A 25,717-nucleotide genomic window follows, 5' to 3' on the forward strand; every position below is an offset into this window, starting at 1 on the left:
ACCTGAAAGGGATCATTTCGTCCGAACGTGTTGTTCCAACTCGAGTTCGGATTATGTATAAAAGCGTCAACGAACGAACGCTCTAAAACACGACTAATTCGACGATATAAATAATAATTAGCGCGACCGGTCGTCGGCAAGACTTCGTTTGCAATTGGAAACTTTTCCGATGGGCGAAACCGAAAACGAAAATAGGCGAAATATGGAGCCGACAGATCAGACTAACGAGCTTTTATCAAAATTGGGATCGGATACCTCACTTAACCCCAAATCGAGTTAGGCAAATTATACCCCGGCAAGGCAGATGTGCTCCGAGTCTCCGGGAACGGGACTGACAATTTTGTCCCGACATAGTAGAGAGCCCCATAAATGAATTAGCCGGTTTGTACGTCCGGTCACATCGCAGACGCCATAAAGTTTCCTATTTAGAGTCGTCGTGAAAGAAATTCTGAACGGTTTGGTGCATATTTGATTATGATTAAAAATTGCCAAAAGGCTGTATGTGTGCGTTAGCTTTTATTGTTGTTGTGTCGGACGGGTTGCGGATATAAATTTCGTATGATAAACGTTGGGTAGTAATTTTTACTGCTCCTTACGGAGATTTTTATAGGGGGGTGTAAAAGCCGCGTGCTATTTCATGGTGGCCTTTTATTGCGGCCAGTGAGCTAGGAAAAAAAGCCGAGATAGCTAAAAAGATTCGTTAGTTGCCGTATAAAGAATGGGATTCAATTAGATCCTCGTGTGCAATGAAGTTTTTGAAGCGAAAAAATCTATTCTCTCTAAAGAGCGAATTTAAATAGAAAGTGTACGCCACTAGAATGTATGAATATGATACGAAACGCCTATCGGGCCACCTTGTGGCTATTTTGAAAAGTACGATAATTTCCACTTAGCATATCAGAATGGGTTTGGTGGAAGTGGTCGACAATCACCAGACAGACTGAACGACAGATAAACTGGATGGCAGCTTTAAACGCAATTCTCGTCTTCTCGAATGATAGATTGCACATCAGATGACGAGTAACCTTTCGATGTTCACAGATGCAATTATTAAAATGGTAATTATTAAAATTGAGTTGGATCTTTCTGGCGAGTTTGATAAGGCAAGATTCGATAAGTTCCAAATCTTGCCTTATTAAACTCGCCAGAAAGATCCAACTAAATTTTAATAATTACCATTTTAATAATTGAATCTGTGCACATCGAAAGGTTACTCGTCATCTGATGTGCAATCTATCATTCGAGAAGACGAGAATTGCGTTTAAAGCTGCCATCCAGTTTATCTGTCGTTCAGTCTGTCTGGTGATTGTCGAGGGCTTACACCGCACCGATCAGAATATGCCAAATAAGTGTTTCGTCTCATTTGCTCGTCTTCAGTGCAAACTTTCAAAAAAGTGAGACACAGATTAGGTGTGAGAAGAAATGTATGTTTTGGTGGTTTGGATGTTTCAATATTGTATTTTATTTTTATTTTTAATTTATGCCAGGAAGGCCTAGTAGCTATCCCCAACGCGCCTTCCTGGCCAGAAACATTGTACATTTGATACAAGTATTAGGTAAAAGTCGGAATTATCGACAGAGCGGACTCTCTAGGCTCGGAAGTGAGACTCGGTCGACCCGCTCCTTTCTGTGATTGGCTGCTCTTTGCGATGCCAATAGTATTGCCGTGCCCTGAATTAACTCGACTTTTACCTGATGAAATACTCCGTCATATACTGCCTGGTTGGATTATACTATTGGTCGATGAGTCGCGTGATCCTATTGGCCATTATATACAACTCTATAACTCCATTTCGGCGCGAATAGAGATCAGGTGATCGGCGCTAGTAAACCATACCATGATAAAATAATAAAAAAAAAGTTTTTTAAAAACATACCTCTTCTATAATTTGTATATAAAATTATTATTTTGAATAAAAACAATAATTTTATTTTACTACCGCCATCTATGTTTAAAACTAATAAACAAACGATGGATAAACGTCAACGACTATCTCGCCGGGCAGATATCAAACGCGTCTTACACGATATTTTTGCACCATTGTAATGGCGGAGGATCCATTTACTTATATTGATGACCAAAATGAGCAATATGGCAAAGTATGAAAACGATCGGATAAGAGGCAAACTTTTTCCTGAATTGTAATCGTTAGTGAAACGTAAAGGAGAACGTATGTAAAAAAGCATACCATTAAGGTATAAACACAATCGGCTTAAGACCACCGACTTTAGAGAGTATTTGGTTAAATATTGTGTATAAAATGTATTTTAAAATATTTAAAAGAATTTTAAATAGGTTTTTGAGCTTTTTTTCCTATTATGCTGTACACTAAAATTAAATTAAAATTATAATAATCAGTAGATCAGTTTCCAATGAAAGATATACGGTGCATTGTGAACAATATTTATAAACAATAAAAAGCATTTCAAAATTAAAATCAATACCCCGTGCTGCCCGGGCATACAAAACAGTACAATTAGTAGTCTAAGTTATGAACTATGGGTTTTTAATGTAGTTAATTTATTCATTTTGTACAATATAAAAGCAAACTTATACAATTCAGTAATGGAAGTATGTATATTTGTATTGACTGTAACTGTTTCAAGTGTTTTGTACAAAAAGAACACATTCAATAGCATCGTTCTATTTAAATTTTAATGAAAATTTTAGGAAAATAACCTTGTACAATGTACACTTCGTTAAAACCGCAATCTGCAAGTTTTCCACGACTCAATGTCGCAATTAACTCTGCTCTTTCCAGCTTCTATGAATTTGCGCTTCCACACATTTTGCAAAACTTTATTTTAAAATGAATTACTGCAACTAAACGTTGAACAAGCAACTAATGGAACATGAAATTAATATACAGCGAATAACTTATAACGTAGTGAGTTATTATTTTCCGGAATTAATTTGTATGGAATCTCCACTGGCATGTTTCAAAGATGCATAGTCAAATTAAATATGCTTATCATCTTTTTGATAATAAACAGTCGATTCTGTCGCAAAGTGCCGTCCTCGAGTTTGATTGCGTTGCGTTCGATGTTTAATAATTATTCGTCGTTTGTGTGAGTAATAAAAGGAAGCCTCGATTATCCCCTTCGTTGTTCATTGTTCGCGATGTGTTCTTTGTTCGGGAAATTCGCACAAACAACACTTTCAACGTAATGAGATTCATTTGTAGCCCTCGGAAAATTTGGTTTCAATTTGTTAACGTCAACTCGCGTGGGTCTTCGGGTTTATTTGATTTCGTGATTAGCTCCTTCTCGATCTTCCGGGCCCCCTTTTCCGCGAAACGATTAATATTAAAACGTATTCTTATAAATTCGTGAATAATAAATGTCGTCTGATGGGGCAAGGAGAGGTCTTGAAGGTTGTTTAGATCGCGTTGGGTTGAGATCTGAGCCGCTATGTCGAGTTTAGCGATTTGAAAAGATTGCCAATCAGCTCTGATTTGCTTTCAAAATCCTTTTGCGAATTTTTTCAAATAGATTTTTCCATTTTAGTCTAAAAACTGTATAGTAAAACTTTGCCGCCTCTTGTTAGTTTTCTTTTAGACTTATATTTCCAAAGTCACATAATACTAAGATTGATATATTAAATATGTCATTGAGTTTAATAAATGTTAAAATACACAAAATTTCAGTTTAATATACCTACATATATATACTCGTATATATAAATAAATACTAGCTTATATAAAATACTTTGCTTCAATCTGGTGCGTTTCTGGGAAGTTAAAGAGAAGAAATCCAAAGATACATAAGAATGAGATACAGTTATATCTTAAGGATTCTGAGAAATATTTATACAAAATTTTGTTAATACTGCTGTATAAGGAACAAACAAACGAAGAAAATTATTGCTTTTAAATAAAATTTTGTGAGTTTTTCTTTTTGTCAAAAAAAATCTTAACAGATAAATCTATTAAAAAAACTACGTTCATTCGATTTATGTGTCTTAAATATTGCTTCTGCTATTTATTTGTTTAATGAAAATAACTTTCCCAAATTAGACTCGGCCAAGGAAAAGAATAATTGGAATAGACAGTCGATTTTTAAATATCAAGTTCTATTTAAATCTGAAAAGCTATATTGAGATCATACTAAAGTTTTGTTTTGTTGCAAATAAATTTGGCATACTATGTATTAATAATATTTTCTTAAATCACAAGCATATTCTGTACGCTATCGAAATAAGTCCAAATTTAAAAATAAAATTAAATTGCTGTTTATTATGAAATTGTAAGAATAAAGCAAGAAAATCACATTCCAATCGATCTCGCCTTACATCCTACCAAACCTACATATATAAAATGTATGAAGTACATATGACGGAGTGCTATAAAATGCTGGATCCAATACGAACTGCAATTACTAAGGACTAGCTTGCTGGCAACGATTCAACAAATAAATAGTAAAAGGGTTTCCATCTATCTGAAGATTGTAAAATATATACCTACATATGTATTGTATATTCGATGAATTCCCATGACATCCAGAAACTACCGGTTTATAACTTTTGATCTGCAGAATCATTTTCATAATAGGGCAATTAAAAGATCGCTCAATTTTCTTTTTACCATATACATTTATTAGGCTTGACAGTGATTTGCCTAATCGTGCAAAATTCTTTTCGCCTTGTTCGAACCCTCTAAAAAACCAAGCCTCTTTTTTGTCCTATTTTTTGGGGGATTTCCGCCCTGACAAATGTAGCCAAACTTTCTTAATTTAATTCGCGACCTGTTTTCATCCTTTTTACAGACAGAGCAAACATTTTTTTTGCAGAACGCTAGCCATTAGCGTTAATCTCCTGCATATACGGTCCAAGTAACACGTATAATTTCGCCTTAATGTTTCGTATTTGGTCGTGTTTATTACGCAAAAGGTTGACGTCATCCTAGAGGGAATGTTATTTTTGTTATATTTTGCTGAAATTTTTATTTTTCTTTGTCACCAGGTGTCCATTTCGATACATCATCGGCTTCTCTGGTCAATGAAATTACGACGGCCATCAAAGTTTACGCCTACGGGGTCGAAGAGTACGTGTCGGATCCGAAAAATGCCAAAAGACCTTTGGGTACTCAGCTTTCTTGTGAAGGTCCAGGAGATTCCCGGTGGCCTGCTGGAGACAGGTATGTATCTAAAAAATATTACGATAAACTTGTATAGCTCGCAAAGTGTCTGCAAAAATTGTAACGTAAAGACCTGTGCAAATCTGGCGAACCATAAAGTGGTCGCTTTAGTGTTTTTCTTCTTCCATTTTCTTTTCATTTTAGAAGATGAGCTGAATCTGCATAGTTAAACGAATTCGGTGTCTCTCAAACATTTTTCTACAGTAGTCTGATATATTATAATCTAAAACAGTTCATTTGATCTAAATCGCTTGTCAAAAAATACTCAAAAAATAATCGATTTAATGATCGTCAATTTTTATTATGTATTAGATAGAGTACACTATTATCAAAACACTTAAGTAAAAGTTATTGACCATTTAAATTATCGCCAATTTAATACACATCAGTGGTTTTCATATTTGCATCATAGCTTAACAGTTGAATAGTTAACTCTATCTAAAATATTAAAGGGAAGCTGAAAAAATAAATTTATTTATACAAGCTTTTTATTAGTTTAAAAATATGTATGTGCGTTCGGTTCTGAAAAAATTTGAGCTGATTTTAAGCCACTTCCATTCTTCCGATCAATATTTTGATATTTTACCGACATACGGGGGGAAAAGTTAGTTGTCATTAATGTAAGCAAATGTCTCTGACTCAAAGTTAGAGGAATTTAATAATTTACAATCATCAGAATCGACTGTCAGATCGAAGCGATGACTGCTGACTATCAAAAACATTTGTTCAGGTTACGTAATAACAGTTGCTTTTTTTTTCACACTGTCTGCTATAAAAATTGTATTGCTTATGAGAAAGATAATGTATATTAGAAAGCTTCCGCACTTTCTCATATACATTTTTAATTAAATAAGAAATTATAAATAATGAAATAAAGTTGAAATGTCGAAATTCCCCGCTCGTTTATAGATATGTTATGGTCAAACACCGTTTGTATACAACCGTCAAAGTTTTCAATGATGATGATGATTTGTACGTTGATGCATATTTGAATCAACCGATCACATGATTTGTACGTGGGATAGTACAATAGAGCACTATTTTACTGGTAAATTTGACAATTGACATTATCTCTTCGACTCTCGAGCGCAACATAGGGTTTGTTTCAGTTTCAAGGCTTAATAAAATTGTATTTATAATCAAAGTGGGTGATCAAATTTTAATAAAAAAATTCTAAAAACCTTAAATAAAAAATATTAATAAAAAAGAAGCGTTTTAATTGTATTGTCGATATTTCCTTTGGACTTAAAAATGAGCCTAATATAATACATATGTGATGCGAAACTAAAACTGGAACTGAAAATGTATAAAATGATCATTCAATGATACGTTTTGAAGACAAAGCTCATCTTAAACGAACTTCAAACACATTCATTATCCGAAGCGATAAATTTCAATCGTTTCGAACCATTTGAATTTGTTCCATACAAAACCATTGCAGAGTAATTAACAATTGTCTACATAGTACATAGATATCTACTGCACACACCAGTCAATTTGCAGTTATTCGATGCCAAATAATAGTCATCCGAACCTTGTCAGTTTATATAATACGGCGAATTTCCATGCAAATTAGGAGGCTTTTATCGATGTCAGATAATGTGTCACCGCAGTATTTCAACAGAGCAGACTGAATTTCCCCGGTAGTAAAGTTGTACTGCCAACTTTAAATTATCTGCGCGGGACATTTCATGTGTACCCTAATTAATTATGGTATGAGCTAGACTTTGAAGATATTCCTTAACGTACGATTAATATATGTATATATATATTATATATAATGTATGTATTGTATAACGTGACGGTGAGAGTTAAAATTCAACAACCCTCGCAACTTTCGTACTCCGAATGTGTTGATTTAATACGACAATTTTATGCAAACGTTCGAACGAAAGCTGCGAAAGATTAACCCATTGAATAATGGACTTTTTGTTGTTATTTCGATTGAAAATTAGTGTTGGTGAAATATTTTGAATGTCTTTCAATAGAAACGTTTGAAAGTTGGTTTCTGTCATATAAATAATGCTTGCGTAGTCTATTATTATTTTATTTTATTTAAATTATGAAAACAATTTTTTTGCATTATTTGCATTATGTAATGTATTTTTACTAGCCTCTTCTTATTATCAAAAATAAGTATATGTGTAGACATGTATATGACTAGGGATTCCAATACCGGTACTTACGGGATCGGTTTTAAAATGCGACCTTCGGTACTGCCGGTAGTACCGAAATATTATATAATAATTCCAATTTTATGTTGGTTAATTTGTTTTGAATTTGGAAGAAAAGATTGTATCGGCTAATTTGTATGGATCGGTCAAAGAATGAGTCAACACTCCTCCTGAGTCAACACAGCATCCTTTTTGATCTGCTATTTAAAGAAGCCGTTAAGTGTATCATCATTTAAAATCAAAGATAAAATATGCTGAAAATATCGAACTTATATCCAAGATTATTTCCGAATAGACGTGCTGATTTATAACTGACTGTTAACAATGAGAAGCCTCATCGCTTATTTCCATTGATAAATTATTTGAATACATATATTATATAATATTTTATTTAAAAGCCAAATCCATCCATTCTTCAAATATTTATTTAATTTTTTTGAGACTTATTGATCGGACATGTGACTCCAAGTTCGATCGTTTCCTATCATAGTTTGCCAATTTATCTAATTTCATTGGAAACGGTTTCAAAAAATTGGCAATCCTGTTCTATTTATCACAGAATTTGAGCTTACAGCATCTCAAACGTTTTTATATAAAAAAGCTGCAAGCAACTTGATATGCTTGTTAATCGATATTTGTAATTGGTCTTGAATAATACTTACAATACTTGCACAAATTTTGATCATAGATTTCGTGTATAGTAAAAACAAAAAAAATGATGTAACCTGTATAAATAAATAAATAAATCCAAAGTCTGGCCAGCAACACTGAATCAGGTATCAAACCCATCACACCTTAGTTGTTAGCATTATAGAATTACCAACAGGCTTTGTTAACAGTATGGGTCGGTGGTTACATTTATGTTATGCACCGAGAGGTTACCCGGTTTGATCCCGTGCTAATCTTTAATGCTGCTGGTCAGATTTGGATATTTGTGACTCCAAGCCGATCGTGTCCTATCAGAGATTGCCAATTTATCTGATTTCATTGTTGAAACGGAAATTGGTAAAACCATCCTACCCACTATGTCACTAATATCTAAATTTGATTTGTTTACAATATGTCAAACTTTATGTACAAGTCTGAATCCATAGTTGTCTCTATGGATCAATTAATTAATTCATTAATAATTAATTTCATGTTCTTCAGCATCTTGAATTCAGTGATTTATGTAATAATAAAATTCATTATACATACATATATATAACTTATGGGTGAAGTAAAAAATAAAGTAAATATATATGAGAGATAATGAGAGCCTATGATGCCTATGATGCAAACTTACCATTAGACGTCAAGAAGATCGAAATTGTAGCATTTTTTATACGTGTCTTTTACAATTATTTTTCACCATCATACCAGCGGATTCGATTTACACATACATACATATATTGATGACCAAACCGAGCAAAATGGCAAAGTTTGAAAACGATCGGAAGAGTGTCAATATCAAACCCAAATTTCGTCAGATGAAAAAGCGAAAGCAACCTGATTTGAGGCTTGTAAAAAATGCTGCTATGTTTGTAATTGGCTGGGAAGGTGCATTTGGGTTTACCTGTAAGGCCTTCCTGGTATATATCTATGCAAGTAAATAAATAAATGTTGCTGGTTAATGACAACTTACCCTCATATTACGCCAGTAAAATATCAAAGAGTGGAATTGGTTCAAGCTGATTTATATACAATAATAAAAAAATGAAATCATCACAATCATACATATACATATGCATGTCATACATATTCGATTATTATTCCGACGCAGTAATGGGTTGATTTTGACATGGTACGATTTCACTAAAACAACTTTACTCGTTTCAGGTTCTTCAAATACCTTCGGAATGTGTCAGTGGAGGGTGAACAAGGTAAACCAAACGTCGAATTTACGGCTGACGGTGATCTGAAAGCTGCCGAGCTGAAAATCATGAATCTACGGCCCGGCGTATCCAAGCAACTCGTGTGGGAAGAGGTTCGTTACACAATTGTTTAATTTGACGGGACGTGATCTGTTTGTACCTACATATGTACATATCAGTGGCGTGCGGAAACTTTTCAACCAGAGGATCCTGTCCAAAACACGATCAGTTTATATTTTTATATTTTATTTTATTCTTCCAAACATTGTCATATCTATATTTATTAAAATGTATTTGATATGTTTTCGTTTTTGAATGAATATGTGTGGGTTTCGGGCTCTCGACAATGATCTCTTTTTTATTATATGGTTGAGAAGCAATCGTCCTTTTTAGTACATTTTTACATACCTCCTTTACGTTTCACATGGCTTTCGTGTCAGTGGTCATTTTTATCTCTTATCCGATCGTTTTCATACTTTGCCATATTGCTCATTTTGGTCATCAAAACACGTTAATGTATCGTCTGCCATTACGTTGGAGATAAAATATCGTATACAACGCGTTTTAAACACGCGGAAAGTAAATCTTCCTGACGTTTAATAAGCGTTCGTCCCGTATATTCCAACCTGTTCGCCTTGATATGGCGAAATAATATTTTAATTGTTTAAACGCCTATAATTCACTCTATATTTTATGAAATTTGCTCTATTGGTTCTCGTTATCTCTAATATATAAATATTTATAGTTTTAACTCTCATATGTACATATATTTAAATTTCAAATTTGGCGTGTAGCTTCTTGTAGGGTAATACACGATATATATTGATTTTTGGCCAAATATGTCAGATTTGACATTTCACGGCTAAAAGTATATCTCTTCACTGGGTTTTATCTGCGAGATAAGTATTCAATAATAAGTTATTAATTAAACAATTGCAATTATTACAAACAACGGTGATAAATCCACTTGCATTGTTACTTTGACTATTTATATTTAGGGCCATAATAAATAATAATTTAGGACGTAAAAATAAAATAAAATAATAAAAATAAATAACTTAGGACGTAACGTACGAAGTATCAATCAGCGAATCAAGCGAAAGTCCATACATAATGACATATTTGCCCAAAAATCAATATATATATCGTGTATTACATTACATGAAGCTAGACGCCAAATTTGAAATTTACATACATATGAGAGTTAAAACTATAAATATTTCATTATTAGAGATAACGAGAACCTATAGAGCAAATTTTATAAAATATAGAGTGAACTATAGGCGTTTAAACAATCAAAATCTAATATGGCCATATCAAGGCGAACAGGTTGGAAGACACGGGACGAACGCCGAACCACACGAACTAAATTTCACCCAACCCGATAATGTCGATATTAAATACGCGTTGTATACGATATTTTATCTCCAACGTAATGGCAGACGATACATTAACGTATATTGATGACCAAAATGAGCAATATGGCAAAATATGAAAACGATCGGATAAGAGATAATTGATATAAAAATTACCACTAACACGAAAACCATGTGAAATGCAAAGGAGGTATGTAAAAAGCGAATCAAGTACGCATGCATACGCAATAGGAGATTTTGCTTCCAGAGCAAGTGTCGCGCTTCCAGAGCAAGTGTCACTGATGCGCATACGCAAGAGTGACAGTTCACTTGTGCGCATGCGCAAAAGATTTGTAGAGAACTTCAGCATCCACGGTAATAAAAGCTTGATGGGGAAAAAGCACCGGTCGCGCAGTTGGCTACAGTCTCGTTTATGTCAATTTTGGATCAGACGAAAATCGTATATATCATAATCACGTAATCAAAAATAAATGAAATAGAAGCAAAAGTAAGAAATTCGGAAAAAAAACGGTATAAAAATATTTTTGACGTAAATTTTAAGGGATGCACAACATCCACAGCATCCATGGACGGCACGCCACTGCTACATATGTACATATATATGTACATATGTACATATCTTGCATATTAAATATGTGTATCCGTTTAAAAATTTCATACCATTCGATGTTAGCAACTCCTAAAATTTCCTCAATGGAAGTATTATATATTAATTTCATAAGTGAAATGTCTCTTATGTTATTTTTTCGAAAGGCAATGCTGAAAATATTCTGCTGAAAATGTATCTCTCGCGTGTGTTTGATCGTTCAAGTAAATGTATGCACATATTTTAGTATTACGTGTATGCTAGTGCTTACATATGCACGTATGGGTACTATTGCATGTTGCAGCTATGAATTATGCTGATGAAAATCTTCATTGAAGTGTTTTATTTGTTATGTTGTATTATTAGAAAGGTTAAGAAGGTCATTGGCATTGAGATCTGTCTGCAAATAAGTATCTGGCAATTTGTCATGGCGTTCTACATAGTCTACAGCAATTTGCTCCCATAGACTAGCAAATTGTGTGTCTATTAATAAGGCTTTTGTTCATGTCACAATAAAATCGTTTGAGTGATACTTATTAAGATCGTCGTTGCATTTTACAGTCAAAAGATTATTCAATAATGCACGCTTTTTATTGGTTTAACTCTTTTAGTTTCATGAAATTCCTGAACGACTTCCACTATCAGATGCTTGATATTTTACCAACATACGGGGTCCAGCTAACATTGAAGTAATTTAAAGTGTCCGACATGAAGCTAGAGGAGTTAAATCATTAATGAACTAATTAAAAATTACATTAGAAACTTGTGTGAGATCGAAGCGATGACAGCTAGCTATCCAAATGTGGCTTTCTACCGCCCCTTTGAGAATAAACGCATAATAACATGAAAAAAATGTGTAAAAAATAATATATTTTTAAATAAATAAAACAAATAAAATAAATAAAATAAAACATTTTACTATTGATTCCAATACTTATTTTGAACATATCAATATTATATTTTGAGTTATAGACCGCAAAAGCCAAAAACTGTTAAAGTTGCACATTTTTTAAGCGCTCATATCTCGTAAACGAGAGTGAACCAACAAAAATTATTATCATATTCAAATTTAATGGGTCAAACTTGGTAAAGATTGATTTGTCTTCACTATGGTAACTCAAAAATGTGATTTTTTTTTGTTGCTCAGAGTTATCAATAAAAATTCCCGCAATTAAAATGTAATTTCAGTTATCCGAGCTTTATACTATAAACTATATACTTTATACCACATAGCCTATAAAGTGTATAGACTATGTGGTATGATTATATGAATGGATCATACTTATTTGAATATCCTTTATAGAGGTTCATTTTTTTGATGACCCATTTGTGTATGGTTTTAATTTGCGTACATTTTAGATTTTTGAATCGACTTTAAATATGCCTGATATTTTAAAATACCCGAGGAAAATTTTGAATTCCTAACGAATCGAACACAGTTTTGACGTTTTGCCTATCACTTATTATTTTCGACGACATTAAAACGAGTATTAAACATATGTATTTCACCACAGCATGAAACTGCTTTCACGCCGAATCCTTTTAATATAATATACAAAATAAAACAAAGAATAATATGTTCATGCTTAGATACACACGTATGTGAGTAGTTTTGAAAGATATTCGCCAAATTTACACGAAAAATCATCGAGCGTGTGAAATAATAAAGTTTTTCTTTACTTTGTTTTACTTCGGTTGAATAAATATTGTAACGAAACTTGAAATAAATTTCTCTCAATATTTCACGCCATTTTGTCGCATTTTGACCCTTATCCCTTGTTTGTGTCGTCGGGCAAAAACTAGATATATATTTTTGTGGAAAAAAAACGCTCAAACGAAACGAAACGGCGGAAAAGTGTGTATACAGATATACGGAAAAGTAGAAGAGTGAGTCCATAAATAAACTCATAACGTACGATATATACCTACGACAAGGTAATGTTTTCACGGTGAAAAGGGTACAAGTAAATTAAATAGTAAAGTGGACAAGATGTGAATTTGTTACGAGCAAATGCGCTCAATTTTGCAAAATACGAAGCCGATGAAACGATAAAATATTATCACAGTTACATACATACGTTTGTGTATTGTATTTTTAGCATCTAAAGTATAAGTATACTGAGTAATAAATAGCTAATGAACTAATTCATAATAATTAATGGCTAAAAACTGATACATACATATGTAGTGTGTTTAAGTTATTTAGAATGAAGTGTAGTAATTTTAAAATGAAGCTCTCCACATTATCTACGCTTTAAGTAATATAAAACCATATTCAAACGCTATTTTATTTTAAGTATTTTATTGTAAGTATTGTATTTATGTATAACTTCAAATGAGAAGATTTCTTATCTTAATCATACTTGTGATTTGAGTGTAATGAAAGTTGGTTTCTCTCAATATTTGTTTTATTTGAGTCCTTTTTACATACCTCCTTTACGTTTCACATGGCTTTCGTGTCAGTGGTCATTTTTATCTCTTATCCGATCGTTTTCATACTTTGCCATATTGCTCATTTTGGTCATCAATACACGTTAATGTATCGTCTGCCATTACGTTGGAGATAAAATATCGTATACAACGCGTTTTAAACACGCGGAGAGTAAATCTCCCTGACGTTTAATAAGCGTTCGTCCCGTATCTTCAACCTGTTCGCCTTGATTTGGCGATATAAGATTTTAATTGTTTAAACACCTATAATTCACTCTATATTTTATAAAATTTGCTCTATTGGTTCTCGTTATCTCTAATATATAAATATTTATAGTTTTAACTCTCATATGTATATTTAAATTTCAAATTTGGCGTGTAGCTTCTTGTAGGGTAATACACGATATATATTGATTTTTAGCCAAATATGTCAGATTTGACATTTCACGGCTTAAAGTATATCTCTTCACGGAGTTTTATGTGCGAGATAAGTTTTCAATAATAAATTATGTTGTATCTAATTGTTAATATGATTTACAATAAGCTTACATACATTTAGTTTTTTACAATAAGCTTACATACATACATCACATACAATTGTTTTTAGTTATCAGCTGATTTAATTTATCTGATGATGAAAAAGTTCATTTCTGTAAATACATAAACTCATTTATGGACAATCATACATTGATAAACTATTCTTAAAGTAATTTTAGTATTAATAAACTATTACTGTAAGGTTATTAATAAACTATTACTATAAACTGTAAGGTTCCCGGCATAAGTGAGTATACATATTGCCGGCAGCAACTCATAACCTCAAATTTCATTGTTTATTCCTTCATAACAAACTTTCTAACCAATACAAGCTACACATGTACACAGATCAAACAGTGATAGTTTTATTTTTTGTTGTATCTAATTGTTAATATGATTTATTGATGTTGTTTTGTTTATAATTAAAAGAGTGGTTCAATTATTTGATGCATTTTATTTTAAATCTACCAAAAATTAAGTCAAATTTGAATCGGATAAACGCAAAAATATGTATGTACATACATTTATACATGTATTTCATAATAAATGAGCAGTTACATTTGAAAGTGGCTGAAGTCCAAATTTTCCACTTACTTTAAGATGTCCACTTATTTTAATTCGATATATTTAAAATCTCGGAAAAGAAGAATAAACATATTACAAGCATTATATATGTTTCGTAAAATATTTCTCGGAATGAAGAAAAGTGGACTTATGCCACTTTCGAATATAGCGTCTGATAAAATGTAAGTAAAGATGTTCGATATAGTTCCAAAATATTTATTGATTGTATCAAGAATATTAAAAACTTTTACAAAATTTGAATAAAGTTGACATAAAATTGATCAGTTAATTATTTATAAAATAAAAATTTTAAAAATGTAAATTTTACGAACCATTCTCTATTTCACACTTTATTAGTAAATTTATTCGAAACACTCTTTTATAAAAAAAATAATTATTCACAAGCTTAATCAAATCAAACTGCATTTTGTATATATGTATGTAACTATATAATTTGTGAACATAATGACATTTAGATGAGATCTACAATTAGACATCAAGCATACTTTATATATGAAATTAATAATTATTTATCTCTGTGTTATCTCTAAACATTTGTAATATCTGTTTGGAATTGGTTTTAACAGTATGAGTTCATGCATTTGTAGGAGAAAGTGTATTTTCATCAGACAAATATTGTATCTTGAATTTTTCAGTCTGGAAACTTGGCTCTAAATAGGCAAAGTTTTCCGATGGAGAAAATCAATAAATTTGTTAATTTTGTACGCACGTGTTTCGGCAAGACTTTCGTTGAGCTTTATATAATAAATAATGACATCTTTTGTATTAAAAAAATAAAGCAATCGAGCCAGCTGCGTTTGAAGCGAAATTCGAGGACGTACGACGAAAAATGTGGTTTCGACGTACGCCACTCATAAAAATATAATGGACCACGAAGGCTGTGTAACCGCAGCTAGACAAAAGATGATCTCAAATATTGTAGGCTTTATATAAATAATATATATACGTATGTATGTTGCAGAACCTTGGCGATACGAATTCCAATAGTACGTCGATCCGATATAAGAGAGTAAATATTGTGAAAATTTTACGACGATAAGCCGGGTGTGTAACACTCGATATCGTATTACGTAATTCAATCCCTAGCGAAAATGGCGTAATGTGCTGTGAAATTTTAACATGTTATTATATTCGATTGTATTAATAAGCCGGAATATCTAATAACTGTGTGAGGGGCACGTTTTTAGGTGGATCTTTTCAAGGGAAAATACGAAACGACTCTCGTTAAGCGCCGATCGATCTGGAAAATGTTGGGAAATTTTACATGCCTATCAGGCTTCGAGTAAATGTATTAATTCTTGGAACTGAATTCGCGATTTTGTTGCTTTGATTACTTGTTACATCGTTCCAAATTTTATCTGTATTTTGAATACATGTTATATATTCGTTACTTTTTAATTAACGTAACGTGTCTTCTTCTACTCTGGTCGGACTTCTACTTCTACTAAAACGGACGCAATGTGTGTAGATATGTTTGTGGCAGACGTGTGGAGACACTACCACTCTCGGAGTCTCGATGGTGATGACTACCACTCTCGGATACTCGATGGTGATGACTTACTTACAAATGTGATCGAATCGTGATCTATATAAATGATTTTTATCTTTTGGGTTGGGCAAAGTCCGGCATTCCTGGGTTGGGCAAAGTCCGGCACTCCTGTCTTTATCTGACTATCCCTTTACAGGAATTTTAATGATCTCGTTACTCACGTTTATGAATGTGAGAAAGTGAAATCGATTATTGTGGGAACTACATTGATAAGTGAGGTACATAACAGTGCCTATAAATCACTTTACACTATATTTATATATAACATATAACTTTATTTTAATTCTTGTATCAATTCCTTTCCGAAACCACCCATTGAAATCAACGGGCACAACACTAGTACATACATATAAATCAATTGTTCAGTATTTTAACTAAACGGTCATATTATTTTGACAGTTTTTTCATGATTTGACGTATGAATTTCTATACATACTATTTTTTTTTTACTGAAATTCACACGTCTGAGCGACGGTAGGGCAAATCGAATCGAATATTAATTGAATATATTGATTTAGGATAAGCATCGCATCTAAAATATTTATACATTGAATTCTATATACAATTAGTTTGATTGATGTTATAAAATGTGTCATGTTCCATCACAGTTTGTTTGCTTTAATTGACTCGCGTGTCTAGTATGATTTATCGGTGTGATTATGTTTTTCTAACATATAATATTATATGCCATTATTTTGAAGGTGCTTTTCAGTGAAGATCGAATTTAATATATTCCTTCGTATTGATGGATGCCTTTGAATAGTATTAAAATATCCGACGAAGAATAGGAGGAGTCGAGGCTTTGTTATTAAATCCTTTTTAGTATTCAAGAATTTCTAAATAGTTTATATACGTGTCGCAATATAATGCAGATGAGGTAGAATCATCGGAAAATTTTCGAAAGGATTTTCCTTCTAGTTTTCGATCGACGCTTTTACTAAGGGTAGGTTTGAAAGTTCACTTTCCAATTTGACGTTGAATATTTTGTTATTTATAAAAGTTATTTTATAAGACGTAAAATCCGATTCTCTCGAAGTTATAATACTACAGTACAAGTCTTAATTTATTTCCAAATAGGTCTTCATACATATGTATGTATATATGTGTACTATAGAAATTCACCAAATTTCATCAAAACTCCTCGGAAGTGGATCTCCAAAAGACCGCAAAAACTTTTCGGCATTCTGCAATTGAAGTCTCTGTAGGGGGATAGTTCTCTAGTGGGTGGTTTGAGTATATAAGGAGTGAAATAACGCAGAGGACAATGTTGATAAATATTTGCTGTAGACAATATTGATATTTGATTCATCAAAAGTTGACACTATCTGTTGATTTGAATGAATAAAACTACTATTTTTATTGACTGTGTATATCTATTGTTATTTTGGTACAGACAATATTTCGTCTGATAGTTTGAGGATATCTGTTCAGTGTTGCTATTTAAATTTAAAGCACGATTTCAATGATTGCAGAGTGTAAATTTGAACGATCTCGTTTCAAATAAATCTACATGACAGGCTTTCATTGCTCTAATCGTAAATTTTGAACGCGTCACCGCGAACTGAATACACGCAAGCTAATAAAACACTTTACAATGGGGGTATAAGTTTCCAAAGCGTGTATAAAATCACCATATCAGTGACTAAGAAGGCTTTCGAAACGTACACAGCCTATCCGATGATGATCTCTTTGAAAATTTGCATAAGTTCCCACATTAGCGAGAATTTATGCGATAATTTCGTAACGCCGCGCCTCCACTACATATTATATGTATTCACAGGGTGGGCCAAATATATTATAAAACTAGAATTTGATTTATCAATAACTTTTTTCATTAGAAATAAAATGATAATTATATTATACATAAAAAATATTGAACGTATGGAAATTTGTTTCATTTTATTATCTGTTACATTTGAAGTGTATCTTTCAGTTTGAGTATATTTTGTCTATAAATATATAATAATAAATATATTCCATCTAACCTGGTACGAACTATCATTATAGTTGAAGTGTATTTTCAGTTGTAATATACTTTGGCTAGTTTCCGTCTAACCTACGCTGTTGGTTCATATGTATTCAAAAAAAAAAAAAAAAATATATATATATGTCGAATAACATTCCAACTGGTCAAAATGTATTATAACTGAAAATACAGTTCAATTAAAAGTTGGTACCAGATAATATGGAGAGGATAGGATATTATGAAAACGCTATTTGAGTAGTTAATTGATTAGAAAGTCACATTTTTGTTTTGAACATATTCTTAGAGTTATCGTAATACGGTACTCATTACCTTTATTCTTCATATCCAGAGAATATTTACACATTATCGAATTCTAACGCATTCGTAAAAACATCAGAGCTGTTAAAATTACAACTGGCGCACATTATTGAAGTGTGTTTGGGCTTGTAGAGATATATTTAATTTATTAGTTGAATTGTATTGGAATATTAATAACCGAAAACACCAGTTTGAATATATTACAACTGAAAAAAACTTCGACTGTAATAAACATTCATAAAGGTATATACAAGATGGAAGATCTTAAATGGATTCCATTTACAGACAACCAAAGTCAGGCTTATTCTATTACATAATTTTAAGTACAGGAATGCAGATCCAGACCTGTCATGAAACTAATGCAAAAAAGAGCTATTACATACATACATATGTATATATTTACAAATATGTATATACTATTTCACAAAAGATTCCAAAAACTCTTCGCCCACTTATCTCTTGACTAGATGGCTATCGCTCACTTTGACTCGCCCACTTGTTCATTACCTACTAAAGGTTTCTGATTTTCCGGACTTTTTCAATTCCCGGAACACAAGACAGAGCTCGGGATCATTCCCGGGATTCCCGGGATCTGGAGACATATGATGTGTATATGTACATATATATATATATGTACATATATATATATATATGTACATATACAATATTATAATTCAATTTATTTTTTATATATATCTTATTATTGTAATTTATTTATTTATTACCAATATACATATCATAGTAACTGGAAAAAATGTAATTATAAAAGTAAAAAAAAATTAAACAACTTCGTAAAAATACTAAAATATTTGAATGAGAATCCGAAAACCAATGTACGTATTTCAAGATTTGGTCCAAATATTACTAGTAATAAAAAAAACTATTAGTTTCAATAAAATTTGGTTTCATAGTTGAAAGGGACGAAACATATATTTTTGAAATAATCTCTTTCTATATTATCTGTGATTAGTCTTTTAAAAATACTTACTTAATTCACCATTCATCGGCAAACACACAATTGTATCATCTTCATCGCAATCCTCAATAATCTCATTTCTAAACAGGTACATAGTTTCATCGTATGATACACGTATGTATGTACATTCGCCTTTATTATAACATTTTGATTTAAATATTTTCCCCAGGATTCGAGGTAAGAACTCCTGGGACACAGGACATTAAAAGTTTCATAAATTCACGGGAATTTCTGTCCCGGATCAGAAACCCTATTACCTACGTAGGCTTTGTTGCTTCAAAATAATAAACGGGCCACTTCAACATAAAAAAAATGAAATTTAAATTAAAATTCAATTATTTGTAGTTACAAAATTGTGCACAATGAATTTCCCAATAGTCATTTATATGTATAGTATGCATCAGTAACTTTAAAATTGGTTAATTGATGAAATGATGATCGATTCATCAACTATATTACCCAACTATGACATTTGGCCCACTCTGTATATGGAATTATAATACATATATGTATGTTATAAATATATAAATATATATATATATATATATATATATATATATATATATATACATATACATACATATATATTTTTCGGGTATTTTCCACCCCCTCAAGCTATCTACGTTTGAGTGGGTGTAATCGCATCGTTTATACGCAAACAAGGCTCTCTGAGGGGATGCTTTCAAAAGGCGTCGCGATTCTTCTGTGAGCCCAGCGGCGTGCCGACGATTAAATCGCAGGGTAGGATTCTTTTTCGGTTTTGTTTGTGTCGTTTTGTACGTCGAAGCCCAGTTTATCGTCAGACCGCTGTGTTTGATGGTATGATCGGTTATTTTTTTTCGTTGAATGATATTCTGTTCAATTTGCACGTTTGTCTTTCCGAAGAATATACATATTTTAGGTTTGTAAGGTTGCAGTATTCAATCATCATGTATCGTTGTACAAAATTAATCACAATCTCATTAAATTACCTAGTACCGATTTATCCAGAATAAATAATTAAAATTATATTACTAAATGTCTATACAAACATACTTACCTAGAAAGAGTATGTTTTCTGGATAACATCGGTTGTAAATGTCACTTACAAGTTAACCGGAAGATTATATGACAGAAATACCAATAACCGCATTAATAAGTTAGTGAAAGGTATCGGTGATTACAACAAGATGTCTAATACCCTTCAGATATAAACCAAAGTACGGTTTGTTTTTGGATAAATAACGTTTTAAAAGATCTGTAAATGGGTTTTTGAGCTTTTTCTCATATTAAATATTGACATTGTTAAAATAGGAGAGGCATTATACATTTAAACAACAACAAAGCTCACTGTAGCAGTGGTTTTTAGAATAGATCTACCTATTTTAAATATACTTCACGAACAATGAGAAAGTTCTAAAAATCAAGTACAAAAGTTTAATAGTAGTGAGTAAATAAAAACAATAAGCGAAGCGAAGATTAATCATTCTTGACTAAATTTGACTCACTTAATTCGAATGCGACAACGATTTTTGTTGGTTTTCTTTCGTTTATGAGATATGAGCGGTTAAAAATTGGGTAGTTTTTTGGCTTTTGTAGTGTAAAATTTAAAATCTAGTATTGCTATGCCAAAAGTGGGTATTTGAATCAATAGTCAGATGTGTTTTTTTATTGATTATGATTTTTTATTACTCTAAAATATTTTCAAATTAAATAATTATCTAGCGAATTTTTTAAGTAAGAAGTGGTATTTTTTTGTTGCTCGGTGTATTTTGTGACTGAAAGCTTAAGCTCTTTATGAAACTATTTCATTTCAATAATGAAATAAAATACATAAATTTTGATTAAATATGCCGTTAGCTTACTTTGAAAAGGTTCTAATTAACAGTTAGAACAGGTGCGGTTAAAACCCTTTTAAAATATGGTAACGATATGTATTTGAATTGGATTGAAAGAGCTAAAATAAGTATCGTATGTACGATTAAAGTATTAGGATTGTTAATCTTCAATAAACCGTCAACACATATTGTATTATATTTGAAAATATTGATTCTTTAGTTAATTTGAGAATAAATAAGTTTAATTCAATTGGGTTTTTTATCTGTAATTTTACTTATATACATACATATGTTTATATGTAATGGAAAATCATCCTTCCAGTTAAATACACATATTATGTAGATAAAACATTTTCATTAAAATATATGTATTATTTATTTATTATACTTTTTATGACAAATTATGTATGATATTTATTTTGTGATATCATTTTATAGATGGATATTCAATGTTTTGATACAATGAATACTATGTTTATATATTGACTAGGCAAAGATACATTATTTTACCTTAAACGATTTGAAGTTATCTGAAAACAGATGATGCACGATGGCTTATCTTGGTCCAAAATTTGCTATATTACATAGTTAAGTAATTAATAAATATCAAATAATAAAATAAAAGCTTACACCTTGAATTTCTGAGGATTTTGTTGAAAAAGAGACGAAATTGTTGGTGATTGCCGCTCGTAAATATTTCAAATCTGAAGAAAAAACATTTTCTATGTCATACAAAAGGCTGTCGTACATGAAATTAAAAAGGGCTCTTTTCCGAACGCTGTCAAAGCGAAAGCTTTTGCGAAGTAAGGGCCATGTGGATAAATCGGGTTCAAACAAAAACGGCATTGTTGAAAGCTTTTTGAGCTCTAGCCTTTTGAGACTACTAAAAGCTAGACTTTTCAATGTACTAATAGCACACGTATAAAATTAGCTCATCAAAAGATTTTTTCATTCGCCCACTTTATAAAAGAGTACTCTTTCGTATAAACGGATATCATTATAAGTATGTCATAGGTTAGTGAATCTTTCACGTTTAAAAAGTACCATCTGTATGTGTAGAGATCAACCCTGTTTTTCATTACACACTGGCAGTTTTCCCGTGGGTTGCTTGTTCAAGATAAAACAAAGGTCAACAGAATGAGGTTGGAGGAAATAAAAAAGAGAAAATTATCAAATGTGAATAATTTAAAATGGAATTTTGTTTTTATTATACCGCACGAACGAAAACAAGACACCGAATTTGTGTAATTGAAAAAATGTTCGCATTTTGAGAATATAATACAAAAATAAAATGTTTTTATCCAAATGCGAACTTCAGATTTCGATGAAATCGAGAGCGTTCATCTCGATGAAATTTTGTAACTTTATTCTATTTCACGATGCGAATTTTCCACGCGGGACCTTTTTCGGCAATTAAGTGCCTGCTTTATTCATTATTCCGTGTAAAAGAAGGTCAAAAGAAAAATACTTATTTTGAAACAAACGTCTTCCGTTTCACAAATTGAAAAATTTAAACATGCTAGTGTCGTCGGTGAAAATAATTTATTATTTACATACCTATGTATATGTGCGTATATTCTATTATATTTTTGCAACGCGAGCATATTCGTAAGCCTTGCTTAATTTATCATCTGTAGTCGATACGGGGAAAATCAGAAAATTTCCGCAATGGAGTCTGCGAGCGATGATAAGAGCCTCATAAATAATATAAACTGTCACATTCTACGCATTCCTCCGCCTTGTGTTTTGCACGGATGTCATTTCTAAAATATAAATAATATGAAATATTAATAATAATCATTTTCTATAATAATTTTGCGACATAATTTGAATAGAGAAAAGTTTCGCGAAGCAATTTAAAACGGAGTCAAAGGAAATTTTCTCATTATTTATCCTTCGCGATACAGGTTTTAGAACAACTCAAAAGGCCAAACGAACAAACTTTAAATTAGTGTTTAAACTCTTGAATACGTTGTTTAACTGAGGCTTAATTTTCAAATAATATGTACATATATACATATAAACATAAATGAACACCGAAATATAATTTTTTTAAGCTTTTTAACGGTGTTTTGCCTTTTATTGAAATTTATTCATAAATGCTTCTCTTTATCAGCTTTGATGAACCTTTTAGAATCAACTTGCCTAGCAAATTTAAGTTTCAAAAGCTGCGATACAAAAAAAAATACTACATATTTCCTAAAAGCGTTATTCAGGCATTGATAACCAACATCCAATTATAAGATATGATAATTGAGTGTTTATATTACTCTCATCATAATACTAAGAATTCATTTTATTACCAATATATTAGGTTACATATCTGAAAATATTTTAAATTTGTATATTGTTCTGAAACTTCTAGAGAGATTCAATAAATATTTACTCAGTATTAATGCTGAAACACTGTTCAATGCGTAGTAATAATAGATGAAGTTTTGTGATCATACGAAAATTTTGACTTTCGAACTCGAGATTTTGACTGATTCGAACTCAGAATCGATCATTGATTACGTTTTCATGGTCTAGAAAGTGTGTGTGTGTGTCTGTGTGTCAATGTATTTTGGGGATTTTTTGAATACCGTTGGCAGGAAAATATTGGCAGGACAATATTTATGAATTAAAAGCTCAACAGTTATCCTTTATGTATGTTAATAAAATGAATTCCTTTGTGTATACGAAGACATTTATTTATTTATATTATATAAGAAATACAGTGTAGGGTAAAATTTTTCAAAATTTTCAACCGGGTATATTTAAATCAAATAAAAATATTTATTCGGCTACAAATCAAAAACATTCATACAAGCAGATTTGATAAATGTACATGTACGTTTTGTCGGATGGAAAAATCGGAAAAGCGAATTTTCCTCCGGAATTAAATATTTCGGTTTCCAAGAAAAGGTTTGTATTATAATATATTGTAAATATGTGATTTTTTTTTTTGCAGATCGGCGTATGGAAATCGTGGCAAAAGGAGGGTCTCGACATAAAGGATATCGTTTGGCCTGGCAACAGCCACACCCCACCTCAAGGTGTGCCGGAGAAGTTTCATCTGAAGATCACTTTTCTGGAAGAACCACCCTATATCAACCTAGCCCCCCCAGATCCCATCACGGGGAAATGTTCCATGGACAGGGGTGTACTGTGCAGAGTGGCCACAGACCACGACATGGCAGAGTGAGTACAATCAATTATATAATATACATGTACGTGTGCACTTGCATTTCGATCTCGGTTCAAAGGTATACAATGGCTAACCGGTCCGTGACAAATTGCCCTTCAAAGTGAACCACTGGTTCAAACCCTTGTTAAATCGGCCCTCGCTTTAAATGGACAATATCTGCCACGGTTCGATTTACGCGACCGATCTTGCCGTTCCAGTTGAGATTTAGATTGGCTCTAATTACAGTTTTGAGTCGTGAATCCCAACCGTTTCGTATTAAAAGTAATGTGCTGTGTTAATGATTGGACTGTTTATTATTAGATTATTTTATTTTATGGAACTTTACGATTTAATTTCCATTTAAAAAAAATTAAGAATGTATTTTTCAATTAGCTGAATAGCTAAAATTATATAAATAAATAGTTTTAAGAATCGCTGTGGATTTAGTAGTGTTTTATAATTATAAAACTTTGATCTAAATTGAATCCTCTGTTCTACATACTCCCAATAAAATCCGATATCTCCTTTTGCATTACGAATTTATCGCCTTAAATGATTTCAATGAAAAAATAAGTCTTATCTTTTTAAATTCAACGGCCTTTGTTCTTTTCCTCACACTAGCCCTAACTTCACAAGACGGTTAATTATATAAGATATTTTTTAAATAAGAAACCCCCACGATAAAAAGGCTTCCAGTCTCAGGTATTGAAAAAAATTTCAAAGATAAGAATCCTCCAGGCTGACTTATAACTGACCAAATCTTTTGTTCTGGTTTAAAATTTGCAAATTTTGTAGCTTCATTGAGCATAATCAAATTATTTCCCTTACGAAATGTCTCGAGCACAAAAGAAATATACCAATATATAATACTAAAATGTGATAGAGAGATAATTTTGAACGTATTTTATATAGCGATATCGCTTTCAGATTGTTAAACTTTACAATTGAAATTATGCTATAATGAAATTTTATTTTATGGAACTTTACGATTCAATTTCCTTTGCAATAGTTTTAAGTATCGCTGTGGGTTTAGTAGTGTTTTATTATTATAAAAACTTTGATCTAAATTGAATCCTCTGTTTTATATACTCCTAATGTAATCCAATACCTTTTGCATTACCTTACTTTATCCCTAAAACACGGGCTTTCAACCTTTTTCAAATCGTAATTCCAATCATATTTGCATAAAAGACATTATTAGTAGAGGATAGTAAAAACACAAACGATTAAAATTATTTCTTAATATTCA

The 25,717-nt window shown here is 31.7% G+C and overlaps 2 protein-coding genes across 3 annotated transcripts in view; both read left to right on the forward strand.

Moving 5' to 3' along the window:
• The window catches only part of Nmdar2 (glutamate ionotropic receptor NMDA type subunit 2), a 251,063-nt gene that overhangs the window by 130,322 nt on the left and 95,024 nt on the right, over positions 1–25,717 (forward strand). For both annotated transcript variants that reach the window (XM_077441568.1, XM_077441565.1), the window contains exons 5-7: positions 4,961–5,135; positions 9,128–9,275; positions 24,253–24,482. In XM_077441568.1, the coding sequence (XP_077297694.1) occupies positions 4,961–5,135; positions 9,128–9,275; positions 24,253–24,482 (553 nt within the window). The remainder of the gene's footprint in view (positions 1–4,960; positions 5,136–9,127; positions 9,276–24,252; positions 24,483–25,717) is intronic.
• The window catches only part of LOC143919204 (uncharacterized), a 740,296-nt gene that overhangs the window by 123,250 nt on the left and 591,329 nt on the right, over positions 1–25,717 (forward strand). The window lies entirely within an intron of this gene.

The sequence above is a fragment of the Arctopsyche grandis genome, chromosome 11 (genome assembly GCF_051622035.1).
Source record: "Arctopsyche grandis isolate Sample6627 chromosome 11, ASM5162203v2, whole genome shotgun sequence".
NCBI classification, from domain to species: Eukaryota; Metazoa; Arthropoda; class Insecta; order Trichoptera; family Hydropsychidae; genus Arctopsyche; species Arctopsyche grandis.